The 26,091-nt window shown below is 37.0% G+C and overlaps 2 protein-coding genes across 2 annotated transcripts; one reads left to right on the forward strand and one right to left on the reverse strand.

Annotated features, from left to right (window-relative positions):
* The first annotated feature begins 10,087 nt into the window (after nt 1-10,087).
* Nucleotides 10,088-12,472, forward strand: nfkbiaa (nuclear factor of kappa light polypeptide gene enhancer in B-cells inhibitor, alpha a). The gene is made up of 6 exons (XM_067418536.1): nt 10,088-10,375; nt 11,026-11,131; nt 11,241-11,448; nt 11,541-11,629; nt 11,741-11,998; nt 12,103-12,472. The coding sequence occupies exons 1-6, from the start codon at nt 10,140-10,142 to the stop codon at nt 12,133-12,135; spliced, it is 930 nt and encodes a 309-aa protein (XP_067274637.1). The 5' UTR covers nt 10,088-10,139; the 3' UTR covers nt 12,136-12,472.
* Nucleotides 12,473-14,090: 1,618 nt separating this feature from the next.
* Nucleotides 14,091-25,760, reverse strand: psma6b (proteasome 20S subunit alpha 6b). The gene is made up of 7 exons (XM_067417222.1): nt 25,573-25,760; nt 24,391-24,485; nt 24,114-24,195; nt 23,877-24,032; nt 22,163-22,341; nt 14,461-14,555; nt 14,091-14,254 (listed from the first exon to the last, which is right to left on the reverse strand). Exons 1-7 carry the CDS (start codon nt 25,646-25,648, stop codon nt 14,197-14,199), a joined length of 741 nt encoding a protein of 246 aa, XP_067273323.1. The 5' UTR covers nt 25,649-25,760; the 3' UTR covers nt 14,091-14,196.
* Between the last annotated feature and the right edge of the window lie 331 nt (nt 25,761-26,091).

A 26,091-nucleotide genomic window follows, 5' to 3' on the forward strand; every position in this document is an offset into this window, starting at 1 on the left:
TATGATAGAATAGGTCTATTTATGATAGAATATTGGTTATTAATAGTGTTGGGGAAAGTTTTTAAAAGTAATGCATTACAGTATTGCTTCACGGGTGGTTGCTGGCAAACAGACGATGATGATGATGATGCTGATGCTGATGATGATTGTAAGGCTGGAAAAAACTAGCAGATGCCGAAATGTCTAATCGAGGAACAGACCCCCTGAGAAAACAATGTAAATTAACATCTGAACTGTCTCTCATGCATCACTGGAGAAAACAAAAAACACATGCAAACTAAGTTTATTTTAACTAGACAAAAGATTGGTTGTCATAAAATCGTTATTGGTGTCAATAGAACAGCTCGATTGTGGTCTCAGCCTTGATAACGTACACGTAAGTTAGCCATGATACACAAGCTGCACGATTAAGTCGTTTATCGAAACGAAAAGCTGCAATTTCAATGTGTTAAAGCATCCAGATTTGTAGCCATGTTAATAACGTTTGTAAGAAACCTAACCATTTGTAAATCCATCAAGATTTCAGCGAGATAAGACTATTTATGTTCATACAGATCACTCATCTTACATCAGGTTCCACGGAGCCCGACAGAAAGCTTGCCTGTGACAAGATGGCCGCCGATGATGATGATGATGATGGTGACTCCGCCTTCAGACATCTAGCCATTATTATGTATATCAATGCCTTCACCTGATCGATTTTTGAAGGCAGCACATGTGTCCTTCGCTGCCTTTGATAGCCCACAATCCTGTGCTTTCCATTCCAATCAGTGACAGTTGAGCTGGGAAAAAAAGATGACGTCCAGAAGTTGCGTTTGCTGGTCAGTTTGTGTGTATATGTATGTTTTTTACCAACATATTACACTTCTGAAGTCATTTCTAGCGAGAAATCACTACTGTAATATGTGTTTAGTTCTCACCAAAGCTCTCCCTATTTTGCTGTAGATCATCAACCTCTTACACTGCCTTAGAAGTCTGTCCGAAATTAGTTTTGTGAGGTGCCTTCATGCACAACACGTTGCCTGTAGAGTCATTGTCTGATGAGGCAGCAAGGCAACGAGGCAGCTGTCTATAGGTTTTCGGACGCAGCCCTCGTGTCTTACAATTGCATTAATCTTTCAAATGAAAACCTAATAACTAATTGGGTTACTTAGTTACTATAAGTAATGAGTTATGTTACTTTTTTATTAGCCTACTTTTTCTCACCTATAGACTGGGTTTGCTTTGTCTTTTTAATAATAATTAAAAAAAAGGCAAATGTAAAGACCATTTCACACCAAAAGTCAAATGATGCAGAAGAAATTTCAACACTTGCTTCAGCAAAAAATAAATAAATAAACACAAATGTGGTTTATCTAAAGTAATTTTTGCCTTTTCATCATTCATAGGTTTGATTAGGATCATTTAAGTATGGCAGCAAAGACATTGATTAAAAAAGTGAGACATAAAGTTTATTTTGCCCAACTTACTCATGATTTCTCTCAACATAAGGTCAATGAATGGGAAAACAAAGTAATTTGCATTACTTATTTGAAAAAGTAATTTAGAAAATTTCTTGTAAATGTAAAAGTAATGAATTACTTTACAGTTACTATAGAAAAAAGTAATCTGATTACATTAACCCTTCCCCAACACTATATTAATGTAACAATATATACAATTTATAAACAGATTTATAAACAGTATAACACAAAATATAATATTACATGATTTTGTTGCACTCGAAGTTCTGATGTTGGTTTTAGGCTAGTGTTTAACCTAGATTGTAATAAACCTTTGAATGTATATGGAATTATAAGTAAAACCTTTAAAAAAATTGAGCATTTGTAATAGAATATAATTCATTACAGTTTACTTATTTTCCCCCACACTAAACCAATTTCGCTATCCAAACGATAAAAGATAAAGATAAAGCTAGATAAAAACATTACACTGAAAAAAAGGAACACACAAATTGTCCAATTTACTTAATCTTATTATTTGCGATCTACGCAACAAAATTGTTTCTCTTTTAAACGTGATTTCTTTGCTTTTGATTAATGTGATTCTCTAAAATGTGCAATCTACTAGATTACATTATTTGGGGTAAATGTGAACCAATTAAGTACTCCAAGTAGCCTGACAAGCCAGACCCACATTAAGATGTTTGATCTGGAAACTCACCATAGACAGGGCTCAATCCGTCTTTCAAACTCCCTCTGCACACGATAGGATAGCGCTACACCAACCAGAGCAACGAAGGTGAAGCAGAGCTTGTTGATAGATTAAACATTCGCCGGTCTGCAAAACTCTGAACATATCTTCCCTTTTTAACAATGACTTCAGTGCCGTTCTTTGTTCTTTTCTCAGAGAAAAGCTTAAGTCCAAGTCTTCCAGAGTCATGAACCGCCGTTCGCCAGTTTCTGTGTTTACTAGAAGCACACAAACGCAACTCGGCCGTCTTCATTATGGCCCCGCCCACCGACTCTATACACGATGTGATTGGCCCGGCAAGAGTTAGGGGAATACAGCTCAGAAGGGTTTTGAGATGTGCTAGAAGACACTCGCGGGCAGATTAAATTTGCTAGGGTGCGTCTAGATTTCTAGGCTATACTCCAACATGACTTTTGTTGAAACTGTAGTTCCCAGCATGCTTTGCTTGGGACTTGATGAGAAGAGTAAAATTGTTGAACTTAAGTGTTATTTTATGTGTTTTTTGGGCAAAATTAAATAAGTATTTTTTAATATAGTTTAATGTTTAATTATTTTGCAATAATTAGGCCCATTTAAATTATACTGGGTGGAGAAGAGCGAAGCAATTGCTTAGGCTGTGGACTGATACAACACATGTCATTAAAAAGCATTTCATACATAGCCCTTGACATATTTATTATGTGCTATTGCTGACTAACAGAAATGAAAGCAAGTTAGTACAGTCTTATACTTTTACGTGATTTGATTAAAAAGGCAGGGTCTCAACCCCCCCCCCCCCCCCCTTCATTCCAGAATGTTGAAGATGTGTGAACAAATTATGTTTGTTTAAGTTAATTGATTCATGTGGAACAGATATATATGATTAAATCATGTAAATCCAACAAACCTTTTTTTCAGTGTATATATGCACACAATTGTTTTATTTAACTTTTTTATTTGTACTGTATATGGTATAAATTGTAGTATTACTATAGTATGATGTCAAGTGTCAATTTTGCAACATTTTTTCATGTTGCATGGTATATTCCAAATAGACAAATGTTGTCAAGGGGACTTCTTAAAAAAATTTCAGCTCAGAGTGTAGGGTGCATAGAGACATAGAGAGACCATGTGAATGGAAACTATCTTTATGATCTTTCCACAATACACCACTAACTGTACACTCTTTACCATCATAGTAACAGCTGACAAATGTGAAGCCGTATAATGACGTATGGTATGTCAATCATAAGATCTGGTCTTGCTGACTCAAATGTAGACCTATGGCAGGCGTAAAGTGTGGAAAAGGCCACTGGGTTTTGTTGTGTCATACAACGCTGTACAGAAAATACTCAATAAAACAGAGAGTAGATCAGAACTTGTGATGTCATGAATGTATAGTCAATTTTGCATCATCAGTTTACAGGAAACTACTGTCCATTATGAAAGAATGACTATAAATGAATAATGAATGATGAATGACTTTAACTGTTAACTGCATAAAAAGAATACACCATGCAAATATCTACATTTAAAAAGTATTCAGAAAGTTTTAATAATAGTTACACTTATAATAAACACAAATATACATACTAGTAAACTTACTAGAAGGCCTACTAAGTAGTAGGGTTTGGAATTGCACTTTATTTTACAGTTTTTGCACTTATTTGTACTTACCCAAGAACATACTGTAGTTAACCCATGTAGTTACCTTATTGTTAATAAGGTAACTACATGGATTAAAGGCAGGGTAGGTGATTTGATCCAGAAACTTTTTTTTTTTTGTTATGCTGGTTGCCTCTTCACATACTGATAGTGATAGCTGACTTTTTCTATACACAAAAGGCCTATTTCTCTCAAATACTGTTCACAAGTCTAAATCTGTGTTAGTGAGCACTTCTCCTTCGCCGAGATAATCTGCCTCACAGGGTTTAACAGCGTATGACCCAAGACCACTAGTGAAAAATGAAGCAATTAATTAAAGAAACATTTACTGAAGAATAGTTTGCAGTTTCATCATCAGAAGTCAGCTTCAAGTCTTACAAGGAGTTTGTAGGCCGCGCTCCCTCTCTCCAACAGTTATACTGTTTTCAAGGTCTATCGGCGTCATTACTGCAAGGCGGATGATTCTGATTGGCTCAGAGAAAATTCACAGTCATGGTAAATTTCCACACATTGTGAGTTAATCAGATGCACGTTTCCATAGACGTGTCACTTGTTGATGCTTTCACCCCGCTGTGCAAGGTAGTGACCTTCCAGGTCTGGAGCAGGCGCCAACTTGCCCAGAAAAACAAGTCCACCCATGTCTTAGGATGCCCATTGTACACCACCTCAACACTGATCTGTAACACAGAATATTGTGCACATACACAGATACACAGTCTCTCCAAAGTTGGAGCTGACTGAGCCCCAGTTCTAACCCAAAACATACTGATAGCATGTGCTTTCTCTCAGTGAGAGGTACAGGCAGTAGTACAGGCAATATCATCCAGACTCTTGTGTTTCAGTAAAAGGAAATATATAATATAATAAATTAAATGAAAGACAAATCCATATTTCATATATGTAATACGGGCTAAGAGAGCAAACACTCTTACTGCACTCCTGGCATGTTAGGGGTGTGTATCAGTGATTCGCTTAAGCAAAACCATAACATATATATATATATATATATATATATATATATATATATATATATATATATATATATATATATATATATATATATATATATATATATATATATATATATATACACTACTATGTACCTTTAAGGTACTAATATGTACCATTTAGGGGTTAGTAAGGTACAAAGATGTACCTTTTCACTTTTGTACCTTAGTGTACCGCCCCAGTGACAGCACTGTACCTTTTTTCTGAGAGTGTATATATATATATTTATGCTGCAATTATATATATTTATATAAATTGAAGCGGCGGTGGATTTTATAACCCCGCTTTTAGTGGCATATCAAGATTATGATTAGACAGCATGATTATTGCAGAGGTGTGCGGTAGGCTGGCCACAATAAAAGGCCACTCTAAAAGGTGCAGTTTTACTGTATTGGGATATAATGTATACTATATTACCAAAAATATTGGGACACCCCTTCAAATCATTTAATCCAGGTGTTCCAATCACTTCCATGGCCACAGATCAAGCAAATAAAACAAAGCACCTAGTCATGCAGACTGCTTCTACAAACATTTGTGAAAGAATGGATCACAGGAGCTCAGTGATTTCAAGCGTGGGACCGTGCTAGGTTGCCACTTGTGCAATAAATTAATTTGTGAAATTTCCTCACTACTAAATATTACATGGTCAACTGTTGGTGGTATTACAACAAAGTGGATGCAATTGGGTACAACAGCAACTCAGCCATAAGGTGGTAGGCCACAAATCACAGAGCGGGGTCAGGGCATGCTGAGGTGCACATTGCGCAGAAGTGTCAATAGCTACAGACCTCCAAATTTCATGTGGCGGTTAGATTAGCTCAAGAGCATTGCATAAAGAGCTTCATTAAAATTGGGTTTCAACGGCCGAGCAGCTGCATCCAAGCCTTAAATCACCAAATGCAATACAAAGCGTCAAATTCACTGGACTACAGCATTGGCGATGTGTTCTTTGGAGTGACGAATCACATTTCTCTGTTTGGCAATCTGATGGATGAGTCTGGGTTTGTTGTTTGCCAGGAGAACGTTACTTGCCGGACTAAATTGTGTGTCAAGTGTAAGGTTTGGTGGAGGGGGGATTATGATGTGGGGTTGTTTTTCAGGGGTTGGGCTTGACCCCTTAGTTCCAGTGAAAGGAACTCTTAATGCTTCAGCATACCAAGACATTTTGGACAATTTCATGATCTCAACTTTGCAGGAACAGTTTGGGGATGGCCCCTTCCTGTTCCAACATGACTGCGCACCAGTGCGCAAAGCAAGGTCCATAAAGACATGAATGAGTGAGTTTGTGTGGAGGAACTTGACTGGCCAGAGTCCTTTCTTAAACTTTGTGGAAAGCCTTTCCAGAAGAATTGAAGCTGTTATAGCTGCAAAGGGTGGGCCAACTCCATATTAAACCACTTCGGATTAAGAATGGGATGTCATTAAAGTTCATGTGCATGTAAAGGCAGACACCACACATCCTCAGTATGTACATGCTATGCAGAGTTAATGGTAAAAAAATAAAAAATAATAAAAAATAAAAAATAACAACAGTCACACTGCATTTTATGTTCCATTGGCTTGCTTTCAAACACATGTGAATGCGTCAGACCAGAAACACAAGCTCACGCTAACCATTTAACATTTTGCTTTGTTCCAAAGTTCAATTTTGGTGAACTCAGACCTGCGAATTGTGACATGTGTAACCAGTGTAAGATCGTTACATCACGGCCTGACCTCTTGGCTGATTCAAAACAATGATATTTCTTCAATTAAGTTGAGTAGATTATATATTTTCTATTTTGAGTGTATTATTATTTGTTATATGTTGAATTATAAAAAAGATGCTGGAAAGTGTAATGTCATATAACGACCATTGCAGTGTTCGAAGAAATTTTGCATGTTTAAAGTCTTGTGTGACAGATGCCAGTCACCGAGCACCGCAAACAAAACATTAGCCACATTTTAAAGTTCCCCCTAAACCAAAACAAAGAGCTGCAGTATGCTGCATTCTTGCCATAACTATACCGCAATTTGGAAGAGATCCCGCAACTTTATACTCTGAGCTGTTTGACTCAAATTTATGTTTCAATGGCAAAACTATCAACACCGAAATGGTACATGTTTATGTTTATAATTATTGTAATGCTTTTGCTTTTAGACATGAGGTAGAGGTGGATTTTGAGATGCTCTGAAGCAAGAGCGGGATCTTGTGCTTTCAAAGCTAGCTTGCTATAGCCTTTCCGAAGTTGCATACCTTTAAAGTTAGGTGTATGGGTAGGTTCAGGGTTAGTACCTAGTTATTGTAATTATGGTACTATAATAAGTACATAGTATTTACATTAGAATTGCATCTAATTATGAAGAATTTACTGTTATTACTACTTGTAATATACAACAGTGTGATTGTTGTATAAGATATACAACAATCACACTAAAATAAAATTTTACCATGTTATTTTTTTATTAATCTTTTTATCAATCTTTTTATCCACAAACAAAAAGTCTCCTTTCCCATTGGGGCAAGAAATAGGTGTAATTCCCTTATAACCCACCCTGAAATGTATATTTTAAAACATGAATGCTAAAAAAACAATGCACGTAAATCCATGCAAGCCAAGCCGAGCCTTTCCACACTGAGTCAGCTGACAGTGTAAAAGTGCAACACAAAAGTAACTTAACATGCTACATTCCTCAAAATATTCCTGAATAATGTAACATAATTAGTTACTATTAGTAACCTAACATTAAAACACATTACTTTGTTGGTTGTTAGGAGGAGGCAAACTTGAAACGTGGGTGGATCTTGCAAATCAAGTTCTGGAACAAGCGGTTTAAAGGGTTTCCTGGTATGCGTATTCTTAAACATTTAAAGGATTTTTGCTTTTTGTTTATTCATGGTCTTGTGTAATTTGCAGAGTCTCGGAGACACCCCGAATACCACCGTGAACAGAAGCTGGATCGTGACTCACTGTTCAGTCTTAGAACAGGTCTACCCCAGATTTACACCCACGCTCTGATCTTTAAAGTGTTGTCAGACTAAGAATATAGTGGGTCAAACTGTCGTCCCACACTGAGTTACAAATTCAAACCTGGACCTCCCAAAACTCCCTCCATTCAGAACAGAACTAAATCCTCTGCATATGCATGAAAATACAACAAGGTTGAAGCAGTAAATAATTTGACATATATACACCATACATTCAGTAAAGAAACTCTGCCAGATATGAAAAGGGACTGAAAATGAAAATTTAAAGGGAAAATGAAAAGGGAATATGAAAATTTTCCTATTGCAACAGTATGTGCATTCAAGTTCAAACCTGCTTGTACAAAAATTCAAGGAATGTTCTAGTACTTTCTGTGAATTCCCTTTCCCTGAACTCAAACTTCGTAAGCATCATTTAAATTGCTTCATGACAACGCAGGAGATACATGACAAGGTGTGACCCTTACATCCACCTTGACGCATGTCACAGTATCGCCACACAAGCGCTGTTGGTAGAAACGGTTGCTATTGTTATGGCTCCTCCTTTATGCAAACACAGAGCTTCTGTTTCTAGTGCAAACGTCAGGTTAAGAAAGGTGCTTTAGACAGTACAGTTAGCTTTATTTAATTGGAGTTTCCACACACACACACACACACACACACACACACACACACACACACACACACACACACACACACACACACACACACACACACACACACACACACACACACACACACAGACACACACATAGACACACACACACACACACACACACACACACACACACACACACACACACACACACACACACACACACACACACACACACACACACACACACACACACACACACATATGGCCTGTCCACCTGCCTTACTCTGTTTTAAGAGGCGGACATGAAACCAGACAGTTAATGCAGAAGACATATGCATATTTTTAATCATAAGAATGAGGGTACATTTGTCTTAGTAGGTGGTTTATTACATATTTCTTTAAGGGACACTACAATAATGTTTTCATGGAAAATACTAAAAAGAAATAAGATGGTTGCCACTAGAAAATTTGAAGGGGGAGCCCCGGAAAAAAATTAAAAAAATTGCAGGGGAATATCGTGGACCCCCCAAACCTGAATCATGTGGAACATTCAGGGGCCTTCCATGTAGGATGTTTCACTTCAGTAACATTAAACTGACTCAGCCCTTCTTACCCTCTTCACAGTATTAATTCTGAAAAGGTTTCAGACGTTTGTAGAACACTTCTTTGCACCATTAAGAAGCATTTTAAGGCGATAGAGTGGCCTCAAAAGAAATTCAAGTCACACTTATGAAGCCTGAATGCCGTTACATTAGACACAAAATATAAGCAAGTTGCATCTGCAAGCAAACAAGTGATGCCAATGTTTTTCTCAGATTTTAAATAGACATTTCTGAACCATTTTTACAAGTACATTTAAGGGAACGAAGCGTTCCTTGATCTAAAATTGTAGACATCTTTCATCTGATCAAAAAAGCCCAACAATGTTTCTCAGATACAAAATTTGTGTCAAGGTTATTTTTTGGTGGATATATTCCCCTTGTAAGTTCTCACATGTGTCCTCGAGTAACCACAGTCCATAGCATTAACCACATGATCCACTAACATTTTTCAAATTTGGAGTGTCCAAATGTGCGCAAATATTAGTGGTCAAATCAATTAATCACGAATAATCACATCCAAAATAAGTTTGTGATTATAGTGTGCACTGTGTATAAATATTGTATAAATACAGACACATGCATGTACATAGTTAAGAAAACTTTGTTATATATATATATATATATATATATATATATATATATATATATATATATATATATATATATATATATATATATATATATATATATAGTATTTTTGTAAGTAAGTATTTATGGGGTCACTATAGGCCTGCATAGCCTATACAAAAACAAAACAAAAAATATATATTGTGGATATCAAGTGCTATTTCCAGCTGCATATATATAGTTCCTGCATTATTAATAGTCCCCTTCCTCATGACTTTCATTCATGCGCTTGTCATTCATTTTAACCTTGCGTTTGGCTTACTGCGAACCAGGTACATTTCAATGTGTAATAGGAAAATACAGATTTTCATTCTTACTTCGCGGAGTCATCTTGAGGGAAATTCTCTAAATAAAAGCCCGCCACGAGTTCCCCTTTTCAAAGTAAAGTCAAGATAGATGGAAATCCCCCGAAGTTCAGAGTAGGCCTATATAAAAGCGTGTTGCACCGCCCTCTCAGCACACTTCACTGCTGACTGAGATACTGCGAGCGTCGATCGCGATGTATGTGCACAGAGCTATCACCTATTTGGATTGTGATGTCGACGAAATGGATATGAAAAACAGAAAAGTGCAACACTGCGAGGATCGCGTCGATAGCGGCGTGGATTCACTCAAGGAGGACGAGTATAGGGAAATTGTGGCAGAATTGGAGAATTTGTCTTTGCCAAACGCAAGTGGAAACTCAAAGGGATTGTGCGAACCTTGGACACAAGAAGTCACTGAGGACGGAGACACGTAAGTTCAATTTAGCATCATAATAATAATGCAGTGTGAGCTTTTATAGCGATAAAAGAACGCGCAGAAATTGAATGCAACGGGCGACAATTCTACAACATTTACGTCAGAGTTTGCAAGGACAACTTTTTAAAATTTAATTAACTAAAACAATGTTTAGTTTAAAAAATGCATGCATTATTGGAATATAATTCCCTTTGCTTGATAAAACAATAAAATTATTATTATTATTATTATTTTTTTTTAATTGTATTTATTTTTTTATGTTGTGACCAACTGACCAACTTGATTCTGCAGTTATAATTGTAAGCAGGGGAACAAACATCTAAATAACTTTAAAATTAGTTTGTAGTGGTTATGCAAATGGTTTAACTCGCGAGAAATCGCGGAAGTAAACAAATATCGCTTTGGAGCAGCGCCCAAAGTGGGAGGAGCTCTAGAAACAAAGTGCGCAGGCAGGAAAGTCCCTGGCGCGCGGCCAAGCGCAGATAATGTATCAGATGTGTGGAGCCACACTGGTTGGAAATAACCTTAAAAACTCCATTCTTGCGAAACGACCGCCTGCTCGTGCTGTGTGTCTGCTAAACCACATCCTCTGTGAGTGTTCTTAAAATATTTTCTAAAAAAAACCCTCCCACATTATTTTCCAGGTATCTTCACCTTGCCATCATTCACGAGGCGGAAGAGTATGCCATCCAGATCATCAAACAGTGTCAGAACGACCCATTCTTGAACAGACAGAATAACCAAAGACAGGTAATTGAACCTCCACAAAGAATACTCACTTAAACAATTCACCCCCTATTTATTTTCTTTTATTTTAAATAAAACATACAAACAATTAACCTCCAATCACCATCCTCAGACTGCACTGCATCTCGCTGTCATCACAGAACAGCCACACATGGTGGGCAGACTACTAAAGGCTGGCTGTGATCCCCGGCTGGTCGATCAAAGTGGAAACACGGCCCTCCACATCGCATGCAAAAGAGGGTCGCTAGCTTGCTTCTCAGTACTCACTCAGATTCAGACTCAGCATCTGCGCTCCATTCTCACCTTCCCAAACTACAACGGTAAGTCCTAGTCCCTCCTGCCCAAGTCAGAATATTGAGATAGTGGCTTTAAAGTACAGTTTTTAAAGTATTATCCTTCTTTTTTATCACAGGACATACGTGTCTCCACATAGCAGCCGTTCACAGCTACCTCTCAATAGTGGAAAGTCTGGTCCAGCTCGGGGCAGACGTAAACGCAAAGGTATGTTACTTGCCGTTTGTTGGCGAAAATTGTTTCTACAACCTCCAGCAACATAAATGACTCGACCGAATGTTTGTAAAGAAAACTGACCATGGTGTTTTTTACGTTCAGGAGCAGTGCAGTGGCCGGACGTCGCTCCATTTGGCCGTCGACCTGCAGAACCTTAAACTGGTGCACACGCTCATTGCTTTGGGAGCCGATGTCAACAGTCTTACCTATGGCGGATACACGCCTTACCACCTGACCTTCGGCCGAAACGACAGCGAGATCCAGAGGCAGCTTTACAACCGGACGTCCCAAGAGCTCAGGGCGATGCCAGAGAGCGAGTCGGAGGAGAGCGACGAAGAGCTTTTGTCTGATGATGACTGTGTAAGTTCACATTCCATTTTATTGTTGTTATTCATTCGGAAAATCGCATGCAATTCATTTAATAAATTCTGTTATTTATATTTATATTATGTCTTTTTTTATAGATGTATGATGACATCCAGTTCTGTGGGAGATAGTCTGGCTACCAGGACAACACTTCCCATAATGCAACGCAGCAAAGGCTGTAGGTGCTGTCTAAAGGACTGTGCCGGGGTGTGCCCTATCTCAGGACACCAGTCCCTTGATGGGACTCCACAACGTGTGGGCTGCCTCCCGCCCTCGGGGACATGATAGCGGTGGTGCTGTTAAACATGGAAAGAACCCCAGATATAGCTGGACTAAACTTTACCAATATTTTTGATGCCAAAGAGTTGAGAAAATATGTATATTTTGTGAATATATATATATAGATATATTTTTATATTTGTAAATACATCAAATGAAACACTTGTCAATAATGTTTATAGTCTATATGTATTGCACTGTGAAAATATTTTTTACATAAAAAAAGAAATGAATTCTGAGTTTGGGTGTTTCTTGTATTTAATGTCTAGAAGGCCTGGAAATTTTCTGAGTTGTGAAACTTGTGAAAGAACATCACATTCCAGCACATAGTGGTACTTCAGAAAAAAAGCCCTCGATGTGTACTGTAACTGCTATCATTTCCTTTCTGGAACACATGAGTCACGTAGATGCGTCACAATAGTTCGAATAAAATTCCTTGGGTCTGCTGGAGAGTATAACTGACTCATGCTTAAGTGTGTAGTTCCCCACAAGAAAGAGAAATGAACATTCGAGGTTCAGAACCATTACATATTCCACGCCAGGATTTCATTACGTGTGTATCCACATGAACAGATCCACAAAAAACACAATGCATATGCGTAATTTATGGATTATTCAGACAGCCACCTAATTCAGAGTCACAGCTCTCTTTAATAAGGCATAAATCATGTTTCTGGAGACGGATGAGCCAGGGATTTAGAATTTTAGGGAAATTCCATTGCATTGTTCTCATGACAATGAGAATCACAGGAGCTATAAAAACCATTGAAAGATTCCAATATGACATGCATCCTAATCATCCACAACAATGTCACATGGTAAATTCCAATTCAGATAAACTTTTTTTATAAACATGCTATTGAAGTTGGTCTCTTGAGCTCACTAAGACAGCAATTGTTTAAATAAAAATTATTTAAACTAATATAAAAAATTAATATTTTGAAATATTCCAATTTAAAAACTAAATGAACAACAAATGTATAGGTTAATGCTAATTCTCATTGTTAATTCTCGTTTGTTTATAAAACATAAATTATTGTTAAATTATATTTATAATTTATGACTAAATAAAAAATATATGGTATATAACAATTAAGAATAATGGTCATTAGTTAACATTAGTTTAATAAGGAACTGCACTTTTAAAGCATTTAATTATCTTAGTTAATTTTAATTTCAACATTTACTAATACATTATTAAAATATTGTTAACATTAGTTAATGCACTGTGAACTAACATGAACAAACCATGAACACCTGGATTTTTATGAACTAACGTTAACAGAGATGAACAAAAATACTAACAAATGTACTGCTCGTAGTTAGTTCATATTAGTTAATACATATATTAGTACATACATGACCATTATTCCAAAGTGTTGTTACCAAATATATTAGTACATGTAGATATGAACATTAATCAGGATAAATTAGTACTGTAAAATACTGATACCCTATCTGATTTTCTAAGCATTTTTCAAGCATGTATTTGTAGATTTCCACAGAAAATCCACAGAAATTATTAAAAAAACCCATATTTGTTCATACATTTAGTCAGATGATCAGGAGTGTGAACAAACCCTAAAGCATGTGTTTGACTTGTACTCTCAGTGCACTTAAGATGCTCAAAGTTCACGAATAATCCCACGAAGCGAGAAGCACGCCTGTAAAATGATTTCCCTGGGAAAACACTGGATGCAGCGAAAATGAAAGATCTGCATGTCGGGGATTTTCCCTAGCTAAACATTCACTCGTTCAGATACACGAGAAGAAAAAGAGAAAGGAAGTACGCTGGAATCGTACAAAATGTTTTTGTCAAAATGTATTTAATGGAACGGGGAATTTACATAAGAACAAAAGCTCTGAATAGGATCCTACGCATCTTGAACACTGCGAGCAGCACCCTGGAGATCTCAGTCCCTCTCGGACAGACAGACCAAATGAGTGTCCACCTCAGACTCTGACAGAATCCTGAAACAGAGCAAGTCCATTTAGACGTCACATCCACAAAAAATATACGCAGTAGTGGAATATGCATCAGACATATACGAGGCATGTTGCATCATTTGACAAAAATCAGTACTTGAGCAAACAACTGCAGTGCTAGAATTGATTTCCTGTAGAACAGACACTGCAGATCTCTCAGTGTAAAAGAACACGGTTCTTCTTCCACCCACCTGAATTTCGGATCCTCTGCTGTGACGACGCCTACCTCCAACTCAGAAGGCTTGAAATCGATTGACAGCACAGTTGATAAACAAGTGACCGCCGTCTATGGATGGAAATGTTTTATTAGTGCAAATGTACATTCGAAATTTGGAAAAGGTTTTGGGCTCTGAGGGTGTATACAAAATACATATCAGTACTGCACAAAAAGGAAAGAAAAAAAGAGCAGATTGGTGATTTAACCTTTCTTTTTTTATACAATTCAAAATATAAAAGTTACCAATATTTCCAATTACAAATAAATTGTGTAATAAATCAGGAAGCAGGCATATATAACTAAACATTTAGGTAACATCTTTAATTACAGCGTTGAGCAAAGCAAGTTTAGAGGAAGAAATTATTTCCATTCCAAAGAAACTGTGCTATGGTGAAAAGATAAACTGGGTAAACACAGCCCGATCTGCCGGCGATTAGATTTTGCCCTGCAGCTCAGGCTGGAAACCTGTACATATTTCTATCCTGCTTCCGTTACAGGAACCAGACCATTCACAAACTGGCTTAACCCCCTAGCACGCTATTGGTGGGTTTAGCGCAGTGACGGACAGAGAAACAATGGATCGTTTGTCTGATTGATTGAAGGACTATCCAATGGCGTACAGAGTCCTTCTTAAAAGATTGAGCTTGGTCTAGTAATAGCCAGACAAGTGAAAAGATACAGATATACTAAAAACCACCTTGGGACCTGGGGCCAGATTCACAAAATATTCTTAAGAACTGCTAATTTCTTACAAAATATTTCGTACAATATATATCAACACAAAAAATGTTTTCTTTTTTTTTCTGAAGAATGTTCTTATATTTGTCTTAAGATAACATTTTAGGAAAGTTAGGACAACCTTATTTTTAACCTTATCTTAAATACCCCAATTTAAGATGTTTAGTGTTGTTTTAATTATTAACCACTACAACATAACAATTGCTAGCTAAATAAATATTACTAATAGTACCATGAATATGGACGAGTACTCTGACGCGTGATCGATCTTTAACTATAGCCTTAAGTATAGCCTATGATGCGTTCACTTAAGATAGAACTAGTGAGGTAGCTCAACACACTCTCTGGAGATAGCGCAAGTAAGGCCGAGCTCAAATGAATTGAGAGATGCTCTTTTAAAATAACGATTTTAACGACATGCCGGTAACACAACGGCAAGTGATTAACACCCGTCAAACCAGTCACAACGAAAATAGTCTGCACACTTATTATGATAACTATGGTAATCTGCAGGCAGCGTAAAAAAATGGCTTTGAGGTGTTTTTCACCTTTCAATAAAATAACACCTTTCCTTTTCTACTTAAGTACAAAATTAAGATGTTCGTAAGAAAATATTCTTAATAACTGCATTTAGGAACAGTCTCACGAGCTTAACTTCTTTCTTCAGAAGATTATTGTGAATCGGTTGAAATGGTTAAATGTAAATACGAAGAAATGTATTTAAGAAGTGTGACTTAAGCGCCTGAACAAATTGGGAACACATTCTGGGGATTTTATTTTGAGCACATTTGCCTGATGTGTTATTGTTCCTATTATTGTCTTTGATTATTATTCTTTATTGTTGTAGTCAAGACCACCGACGTGTCCACATTGTTTTCGGTCTGTTACGGTCTGACAGAGGGCGTGTTTGTATAGAGCACCTATAGCGCACAAAGGCACGTACAGCCTTTATTTTGTCAAAAGCCCCTATATTAAAACTCAAAGTTCCATAAAAATGCTAATCATCGAAGTATTAATCTCAGACACAGTCCAATATGTCTTAAATGAATGTAATTAACAGGAGGTGGAATATGTATCATACATATCAATAGTATGCTGCTTAAGCTAATTATTTTATATATGTACATTTTTTTCATTTACAATTTGAAAATGTTATTGTGCAGCTTTATTGATGAGAAACCCTGTACTTGCATTTTTATCTTGATTTAACAAATATATCACATGTGCAGGGTTTTTCCTGGGTCAAAATGGTCTTCGGTGGTGGCTGACAGGACTGGGCTGCATTTCCCAATAACAGTGTTTCTTAGCGCGCTACGAAGACTCTAAAGCAGTGGTTTTCAAAAATGGGTCGCCAGGAAGTAAGAAAAATGGAGTTACATTAAAAAATAAAAATAAAATATTTTTCATAAAATCAGTCTATAGGCCTTATATAAAAGGAATAAATACATTAAGTATATTTTACTTAAATAATTAACAGATTAACCCTTAAAAAAAAATAAAAGAAAGAAAGGAAGGTGACATTAGCTGCTGAGTTTGGTTATCGTGAGGCGCGGCGCTCCTCCATCACAGAATGGAAACCCAAGACAGAAAGCAAATCTTGTTTTCTTTATTATACAATAGCACAATGTTAGTAAAAAATTTGCAATTTTTAACAATGTCCTTCTCTTATTATCTCTATGACGCTCTTAAAAAAGTTTGAAAACCACTGCTCTAAAGGTATAACTTAACTAAAGGTATTCCATTTCTAGGCGTGTTCCCCGAACTATACCATAGGGGGTTGCTTAAGGTATGCCTTCTTAAGTGCGACGGTAGCGGGTGCTGTTCGTGGCGGCAGTGCTGAATTGGCTTATATCAATGGCTCAAGAATAGATTATTTACTCTATGCAGGGGCTTTCACTGCGTTATGCGAAAAAAATTATGTTCTTTATAAAAGAATCACTTCAGAAATAATTGAACTTGTATTTATCTACAAAATTGCAAACAAAATTTAATATAATTTTGAAATGAGTGCACAAACCAGGAATCTCATTCTCAAACGCATCATGTGTCAATCCGCTACACTAACTAGCAGTTTGAAAGAGTAATTTATATTATTACAATAGTGTTGTTCCATACATTTTCCATAGTGTCTTGATTTACTCCACAACCAGGGATGATTGCCCAGCAGCTGCATCACATTATTGTGTAAACAACCAATTTCTGTTATTGGATGGCCTACTCAATAAAAACGCAACATGCAAAACATATAATCAGCGGCTACTATGGCCGAGAAAAAAGAAAGAAAGAGGAGAGCTGCCAGCCACTGGATTTCAGGACTGAGGGGGTAGCTCCTTCCAGTTTGTCTCGACAAAGTTGTTCCAACAAGATCTAAAAGCTGCTGAATTTGCTGTCGTGGCAGCCAAAATGTATTTTGAATAGCAGTTCCTATCCAGGGGACTAAAGTTTTCACGTATGAAATAGTCCGCTCCGCGGACGGCACCATCTTTGATTTAGCACTGTCTCGCTGCCATAGTTTGACCAAACTCCACAATCATTCGCTTTAAATAGGCTCCTAAGCCTCTTCTGTCTAATGGTTTTCCAGCTGATGTAACTTTGGATAATTAAAAAGCTAACAACCATTAATGTAATGACAATTTTAATCCTTGCATTAAAAAACAAACAAACAATTCAACTAGCCTAATTCAACACTGGGTGTATATTACAACTTCGGAATTATATTCGTATAGACTGACTTGTAAAGAAGCTTTTTGCACAGTGGTTGCCACTAGTGGAATGAACTGTTAATAGTGATAAGGTATAGCTAAGAGTGGTCCAGACCAAGCTTACGAAAGTATGACTTACAGAAGGTATTCTTAAATAAGATTGTTTCAGGAAACACATATAACGTCGTTAAGGTACACCTTAAGGTATAACTTAAGAATGACGTAGTGTTATGAAGGGTTCAGGAAATCCAGCCCTGGTCACACACACACACATATTTTTTGGTATATAATCATATCAATATTAGAAATAGCATTAACAATCAACAAATAGCCAAATTTTCTACCATATACACTTTAATAAAATGATCAGCTAGCTAACACACAATGTTGTTCTGTTATCACCTTACTCCAGTCTAAACTAAATGATTTTAGACTATTTATTTAGACTATTTATACATAAGCTGACATACTGTGGATAATTAAAACTAATTCTTACTCTCCACTCTTGCTTAATTGGGTAAGCACACTTGTGTTCCTATTTCTGAGGTGTTCTGAGTAAATGATTAAACTGATTCGTTCAGTTCAGTGTTGGACAGATCAGTTCTTATTACCGCCATTAAAATGATTTGGTACAAATGAGTCATTCGATCATGAATCGCACCCGTTATGTGTGAATCCCGGCTGTTAGAACATCGCAGAAGATATGTCACACAGGCAACACTTCATAACTGGATAGAATTTGCTTCCTGTTTATTTAAAGTATGATTTATGTCAGCAGTTTAGCTGGTCAGAGAAGATCAACGCTTTTTGAGCGCAATTCACACCCAGCGGTAATTAAAAACAGTTGTCCGAATGCGCAACGTTCAACATGGATTCTATGGAGAGAAAACAGTATCTAAACCTTCCACAAATGTACGTGAGAGATCCACATTCGCGTGTACCAATCCACAAATGCACGCGAGAGATCCACATGCGCACGCACCAATTCACAAATGCACGCGAGAGATCCACACACACAAAGCAATCCACAAATGCATGCGAGAGATCCACACACACAAAGCAATCCACAAATGCACGCGAGAGATCCACATGCGCGCGCACCGATCCACAAATGCACGCGAGAGATCCACACACACAAAGCAATCCACAAATGCACTCGAGAGATCCACACACACATTTGATTATGTGTAAATTACACACCTGTAATTTAATGCACAGTAAATCACAAGTCTTTTGCATTGGTGTTCTTCTTAGAATACCCCTGAATATGCGCTTTTGTACCTGTGGAATGTTTTGAGACTGTCGTTCCGTGGCCTTGATTCACAAATGCACAGAAGCCTATCCGTATCTGTCCCAAAGATGCGATACAGTGTTCTTCCTCCAGAGGGCGCTTACCGGCCTTCGAACTGAATCTTCCAAAGGGCTAAATTCATTTTGTTTTCTGACTTGGTGAGACAACTGAAGTCTAAACATTTTTCACTAAATATCTTATGCATAAATACAAATATAGAAAACAAACCTATTTTTATTCTTCAACATGAGATCAGAAAATATATAGCCTATTAAAAAAAAACATTCGGATAACAGGAAAGCTTTTAAGTCTTTAAAATGATTTCTGTAACTGTTGGTCATTACTAGGCTCAGTACTATCGCAAGTGCTGTGCCAAGTGTGAGACTGAACAGGGCAGGCACGGTCAGAGGGGGGAGCTTTGGGTGCTCGAGCCCTAGCCCTTTTTCAAAATAAATCAAAAGTGCCCCTCTCAGACAAATATCAATGATAATATTTTTGGTCAATAAAACAAAATAAATTTGACTTATAATAACATGACAATGTGGACTGTTAGAAACACTAAGACTGTTAAAAACACACCAAACTCAGGAAATATCATAGCCCAGAATATGAACGCATGGAAACGCTTACGTGGCTTAATGCACTAAGACAGTATTAATATGATATTTCCTTTTGGTGTTTGGTGTGTTTTTAACACTGTCTTAGTGCATTAAGTCACGTTAAGCATTTTCTTATAATGGTTTTCTATGGGAGAAAAACGTTTAACGTGTAATAAAACGCCTTGCGTTCATATTCTGGGCTATGATATTTCCTGAGTTTGGTGTGTTTTTAACAGTCTTAGTGCATTAAGCCACGTTAAGCGTTTTTCACGTTAAGCGTTTTAGCTGTGGAAAATCAGCCAGTAAATCGCATGCAACCCATAGCAACGCGCTATGGCAACACTTAGACCGACTGATAAGAAAAAAAAAACAGACATTTTCCGACTTTTGAGCCATTTGTTAATATTGTACACATTGTCATGTTATTATAAGTCAAATTTATTTTGTTTTATTGACCAAAAATATTATCATTGATATTTGTCTGAGAGGGGCACTTTTGATTTATTTTGAAAAAGGGCTAGGGCTCGAGCACCCAAAGCTCCCCCCTCTGACCGTGCCTGCCCTGTTCAGTCTCACACTTGGCACAGCACTTGCGATAGTACTGAGCCTAGTAATGACCAACAGTTACAGAAATCATTTTAAAGACTTAAAAGCTTTCCTGTTATCCGAATGTTTTTTTTTAATAGGCTATATATTTTCTGATCTCATGTTGAAGAATAAAAATAGGTTTGTTTTCTATATTTGTATTTATGCATAAGATATTTAGTGAAAAATGTTTAGACTTCAGTTGTCTCACCAAGTCAGAAAACAAAATGAATTTAGCCCTTTGGAAGATTCAGTTCGAAGGCCGGTAAGCGCCCTCTGGAGGAAGAACACTGTATCGCATCTTTGGGACAGATACGGATAGGCTTCTGTGCATTTGTGAATCAAGGCCACGGAACGACAGTCTCAAAACATTCCACAGGTACAAAAGCGCATATTCAGGGGCATTCTAAGAAGAACACCAATGCAAAAGACTTGTGATTTACTGTGCATTAAATTACAGGTGTGTAATTTACACATAATCAAATGTGTGTGTGGATCTCTCGAGTGCATTTGTGGATTGCTTTGTGTGTGTGGATCTCTCGCGTGCATTTGTGGATCGGTGCGCGCATGTGGATCTCTCGCGTGCATTTGTGGATTGCTTTGTGTGTGTGGATCTCTCGCATGCATTTGTGGATTGCTTTGTGTGTGTGGATCTCTCGCGTGCATTTGTGAATTGGTGCGTGCGCATGTGGATCTCTCGCGTGCATTTGTGAATTGGTGCGTGCATGTGGATCTCTCGCGTGCATTTGTGAATTGGTGCGCGCGCATGTGGATCTCTCGCGTGCATTTGTGAATTGGTGCGCGCGCATGTGGATCTCTCGCGTGCATTTGTGGATTGGTACACGCGAATGTGGATCTCTCACGTACATTTGTGGAAGGTTTAGATACTGTTTTCTCTCCATAGGATTCGGTCTTCCGAACTTTTGATTTTGATTAATATGTGAAATATGAGAAAGAGCTAAGCAGGTGCTTATTTTGAAGACAAAGAGAGCACGCGCAGGGGGGAGTTCTCTGCTCTTTATTTGCCCTCAGCTGTGGTCTTGAGATAAAATCCTGAGTCATCTTTGCCCGAGACGAGACCGAGTAAAAATGCGGTCGATACAGAGACAAGACCAAGCCCTTTAAAAAGTGGTCTCGAGACCAAGACCGATCTCGAGTACTAAAACACTATTATTTGTTGTTCCAGATGGAGTAGAACTGGAGTCTGTGGATTGATTGTTTGATTATGATCACCTGAAGATTTGTAACATTTTCTATATAACTATTGAAAACAAATGAATTGTTACATAAAGAGCCAAAAAAAGAGCCAAAACTTTTGCAGTATTTTAATCTCCTGCTTGAACCTAATAAAACAATTTTTAGTGCAGACTTTTTTTCTTTTCTTTTTTACATTTTCAGCCATAAATATAGAAAAATAATGCCAAAGACTGGGAATTTGTATTATATCAGTGATAAACAGGACACAATATACTTTACTTTTAGTGGCCACTGAAACGATGTGTTGAGGCTTCCATTTTCTTCTGCTCTAGTTATTCTAGATGTACAAAACCTGTCTATTATGCTCTCTGATATTGCAAACTGTTACTCATTATCATGTTATTTTAATTTAGAATCATAATAATTATGGTTTAAAGCAAATTTGCTTAAACCTGTTTATTTAAAGGACAATTTTCTTTTTTTTCCCTTCTTTTTTTTTAAACGTAAAATGAATGATAAGCTGGTGTGGGCAATGTAAGCAGAATGGTAGACTTTCCGATGTACCTCAACTGTCTGCGCAAAGGTCCAATCGAGTTTCTTCTTGACTTTTTTCTCCAGGAAGCTTGTAGCCTCTGTCTGCTTGACTCCAGCAGCTGTGGCCTTGAACCCACAGTAATAACCTGCTGGGTCACACTTGTACACCTGCGGCCCCAGTTCTTCATCCAGACCAATCACAATCATGCCTGGAACAGAACAATACACAACTTAAAGGAACTTTGCAGTGTACAAAAATCTGCATAAATTACCAAAATGTAATGTTAGTTCGACCAACCATGAAATCAAAATGTCTTGTTTTTTTATGAAATATTGCAGCATTTATTATGATTATTATGATGATTTCCCTGTTCACCAATGTTATTTTAGTTTAATTTATATATATATATATATATATATATATATATATATATATATATATATATATATATATATATATATATATATACACACAAATTAGGTTTTATTGTTATATTTTTTTCATACATTTTTTTTTTTTTTTTTGCAACTTCATTACATGCTTTTGTGATTTTTAAAATAATATATTGCCATTTAGGTTTCATTTATTTTTCAGTTTTAGTTTAAATTTATTTCCAGTTAATAATTTTAACTTCATAAGGCTGTTTAATTTTACATCTTATCCATGTATTTGACTGCACAAATATGTTCATAATAACATGAGCCAAATGGAATGTAGAAAGTGATCAGTGTGATTGATATTCAAAATGTTAAGGAAGTGTGTATTTGTTTACGCTTTGTATATCTGTAGTCCTACTTTCGGTTTCCCTTTTTGAATGATGAAAATAGGCTATTGATACCTGCTTGATAGGCCTATAGACAAATATTTATTTGCACACAGGTGCAGAACGCGCATACTGGTTGAGTCGCATTTTGGTGTATTCAAGTGCAGCTTTTTGGCCGCAACGACGAGAGGGTGAGAACACTGTCAGCTTTTGTCGCCGCTAGTTCTCTGACGTCAGCTTGTTACACACAGGATTAAAGTTTTAAAGATCAAAGTGCAGGATAAATGGACTTACTGTCTTCTAAAAGAAAGAATAAATTCTAACTGCCTAAAAGGAGTCGCCAGTGATTCCAGTCTTACTTCCTACACCAAACCAATATGAAGTTTGTAACACATTTGCCTAACAGCAGCCTATAGTCTTCATTGGCTGCCTGTAAACAACATCATCTTTGATCCTCAAACGATGTAGTTGTAGTTGAAGCCTAAAAAAGATTGGATTGTGTTGTTGACATGTCAAGAATATGCTGTTTTCTGCACTGTGAAACCAAATCAACTTTGCATGTACTTCCAAAAGAATTAGGACTCCAGCTCGAATTGATCCGGTAAAAACATCACTTGTATCACTGCGTATCAAGTGCTGAAGAAGCCTCTAGAGCTGAAATTCAGATATGGTAATGCATGTTTAGTTTCCGACTGCACTATTAGCAGTAGACCAATCACAATAGACTGTGCCATCTGACCAATTGGAGCAGAGTACATCAATCACAACAGACTGGGCCATCAGACCAATCAGAGTAGACCAATCACAACAGACTTTTTATTATTAGTAAAAGTATTATTATGTTTTTGACCTTTGATGCATATAATAAACATTAGGAAACAGTCAAAACAAACTTAGGAATCTTTAAAATAGTGTAATAGGGGCACTTTAAACTACTTTCTAAGTCAGTGTGAATAATTCAGCAAAACGTGTTCACTTACAGCAGCCGAGCGGCCTCATCTCTGCATTTTGTGTATAAACCTGAGAGATGTCAGCGATCCTTTTACAAAGCATGTCTACTGGAATCTCATAACCGTACTTGTACTTCCAGTTCGCCGCCTCATAGCGAGCTCGCTGCACCTGAGACCTGCTGTCAGCTGAACATAAACACAAGGCAATAATGAGTGCATCAATTCCAGCAAACATCACGAAAAGTACTTTGTGGATGAGATCTGTACCTGTCATTCCTGACATCACACAGCCAATGCTCTCTGTGATTCTGAATAAATGAGTGACAGTGGAAGAATCCAACAGCTTGTCCTGGAAAATAGAGAATGTCTCGGTTCACCAGCATCAGAAGAACCGAACTTACTTTAATTCCCATCACATTAATTCCACCAAACATTGAATTAAAAGCAATTCAAATTAATGTTTCAATGTGTTTATTGGTGGGCAGGTTATAACAGCCCCGCCATGCAATTTTGGTGGGAAAATGCTACATGACAGCAGACTTACAGGGACTTTTTTCTGTGTGACGACTACAGCACAGTCTTTCCCCCGAACAGCAACTGATGTCAGACCACCCTGGTTTATGGCCTTGAATGCATATTCTGTAGGAAATAAAATTAAGTTATTTAGAAAGCTGTATATGTGATGCATGTAATTTACTAGCCAGTGGCTTAGCAGCAAATTTTGGGCCCTGGGTACAAACCATCTTGCTCGGCCCCGGTACCATGTATGTGTTTGTATAGAAAACTGACTTCTAAGACCCAACCGCCGCCCCCCCCTGCCTCGGGCCCTGGTTACTCGGTACCCTTTATCCCCCCAGTCCGACGCCCCTGTTACTAGCAAATTGAATATATAATTTGGCACATTACGATAAAATGACAAAATAATTAAGCACAAAAATAGCTTACAAAACTGTAAAAAAATATTTTACAAAACATTTTTATAATCATGCTTTGACAGTTGAAACAAACTGTAGTAACTACAGTATTTTAAAGTTGTGTATTTTACAATAAGCCCCTTTTATAGAAAAGCTCTTAACACGATGAAAAATAAAAATACAATAGAACTTTTGGTATTAATAGATTTACAAGAATTGAACTTTTGGTATTAATTGATTTACAAGAAAAGACATAGAGCTTCAAAGTTATTTACTTTACTATTTAATTTTAATGATCCTACAGCTCTAAAGGAAATGTATATTGTTGTTGCCACGTCGTTTGTATAAATTTTTCAACAATGTTTTTACACTATAACGTTACTATTTTGACGGAAACTGCTGTTGCCATGGTAAATATTGGTATAGATGGAGCAATAGAGCACTTCTTAAACCAACAGATATGTCAAGGCACACAACTGTCGCCTTCGAACAGTTAACATACATTTATAAATTGATATTTGTACATGTGTTCAATTAAATTATTACATTAAACCTTACTGAGCCGATTCTCCATCATTTACTCTCTTAGTGCTAACGGTGTAGCTAGTAGACTAACGGGAAAGAATAGGACTTTGTAATAAAAAAAATTAAAAAAAATTCAGTTAGAAGACATTTCATATGACAGAATAATAATACCGTTTCATAAAAAGCCGCTGTTGTAAGAGAGATTGAATATGAGCTGAACTGTAGCGACATGACTGTGCACTTACTACTAGCTGTTATTGAAGTAAAATAAAGTCTTCCGTACTCACCTACTTGGTAAAGTCTTCCTTCCGGAGAAAAGATAGTAATGTGACGGTCAAACCCTGCACTAGATCCCCGGGACATGTTTATAAGAAGTTTAATAAACGTAAAATTGCTAAAGTGTTGCAGGCTAACTTACACAGAATAGCAACATGCAGAACGAATGACCCGGAAGCATTGTGCAGAGATTGTTTTTCCGTGTCAGCATCGGACGCGAAAGTGCACTGTCATTTCCTATCTATGGTCATTTCATTATTATTTTTGATAATTTAAGGTTTTCACTTAAATAAATTTTGAATAATGTGTTTGCTTTCTCTGTTTCACAGTACATTTATACTGAACCAAATACAAATAAAAAGAAAATAAATAAAACTGAATTTCTGTTTTTACAGAGTGTCTCTTGTCAAAATTCACAAAGCACTCTTAAGTTCAGCTAACAGCATTTATTATAAATGTAACCTATGATGCATTGTTAGTTAATTGCAATTAGCATGCAACTGAGTATTTAAAAAAAAAAAGTTTTTAGC

This window comes from Pseudorasbora parva, chromosome 15, assembly GCF_024679245.1.
Source record: "Pseudorasbora parva isolate DD20220531a chromosome 15, ASM2467924v1, whole genome shotgun sequence".
Classification (NCBI taxonomy): domain Eukaryota; kingdom Metazoa; phylum Chordata; class Actinopteri; order Cypriniformes; family Gobionidae; genus Pseudorasbora; species Pseudorasbora parva.

Bases quoted from the DNA above. Each gene is read 5' to 3' on its own strand.
- nfkbiaa (XM_067418536.1), top strand. From the start codon at position 10,140: ATGTATGTGCACAGAGCTATCACCTATTTGGATTGTGATGTCGACGAA. The intron at 10,376-11,025 runs GTAAGTTCAATT...ATTATTTTCCAG, and splicing joins GTCACTGAGGACGGAGACAC to GTATCTTCACCTTGCCATCA. The intron at 11,449-11,540 runs GTAAGTCCTAGT...TTTTTATCACAG, and splicing joins CACCTTCCCAAACTACAACG to GACATACGTGTCTCCACATA.
- psma6b (XM_067417222.1), bottom strand. From the start codon at position 25,648: ATGTCCCGGGGATCTAGTGCAGGGTTTGACCGTCACATTACTATCTTT. The intron at 24,033-24,113 runs GTACAGATCTCA...GTTTATGTTCAG, and splicing joins TGTGATGTCAGGAATGACAG to CTGACAGCAGGTCTCAGGTG. The intron at 14,255-14,460 runs GTGGGTGGAAGA...GCTCTGTTTCAG, and splicing joins GCAGAGGATCCGAAATTCAG to GATTCTGTCAGAGTCTGAGG.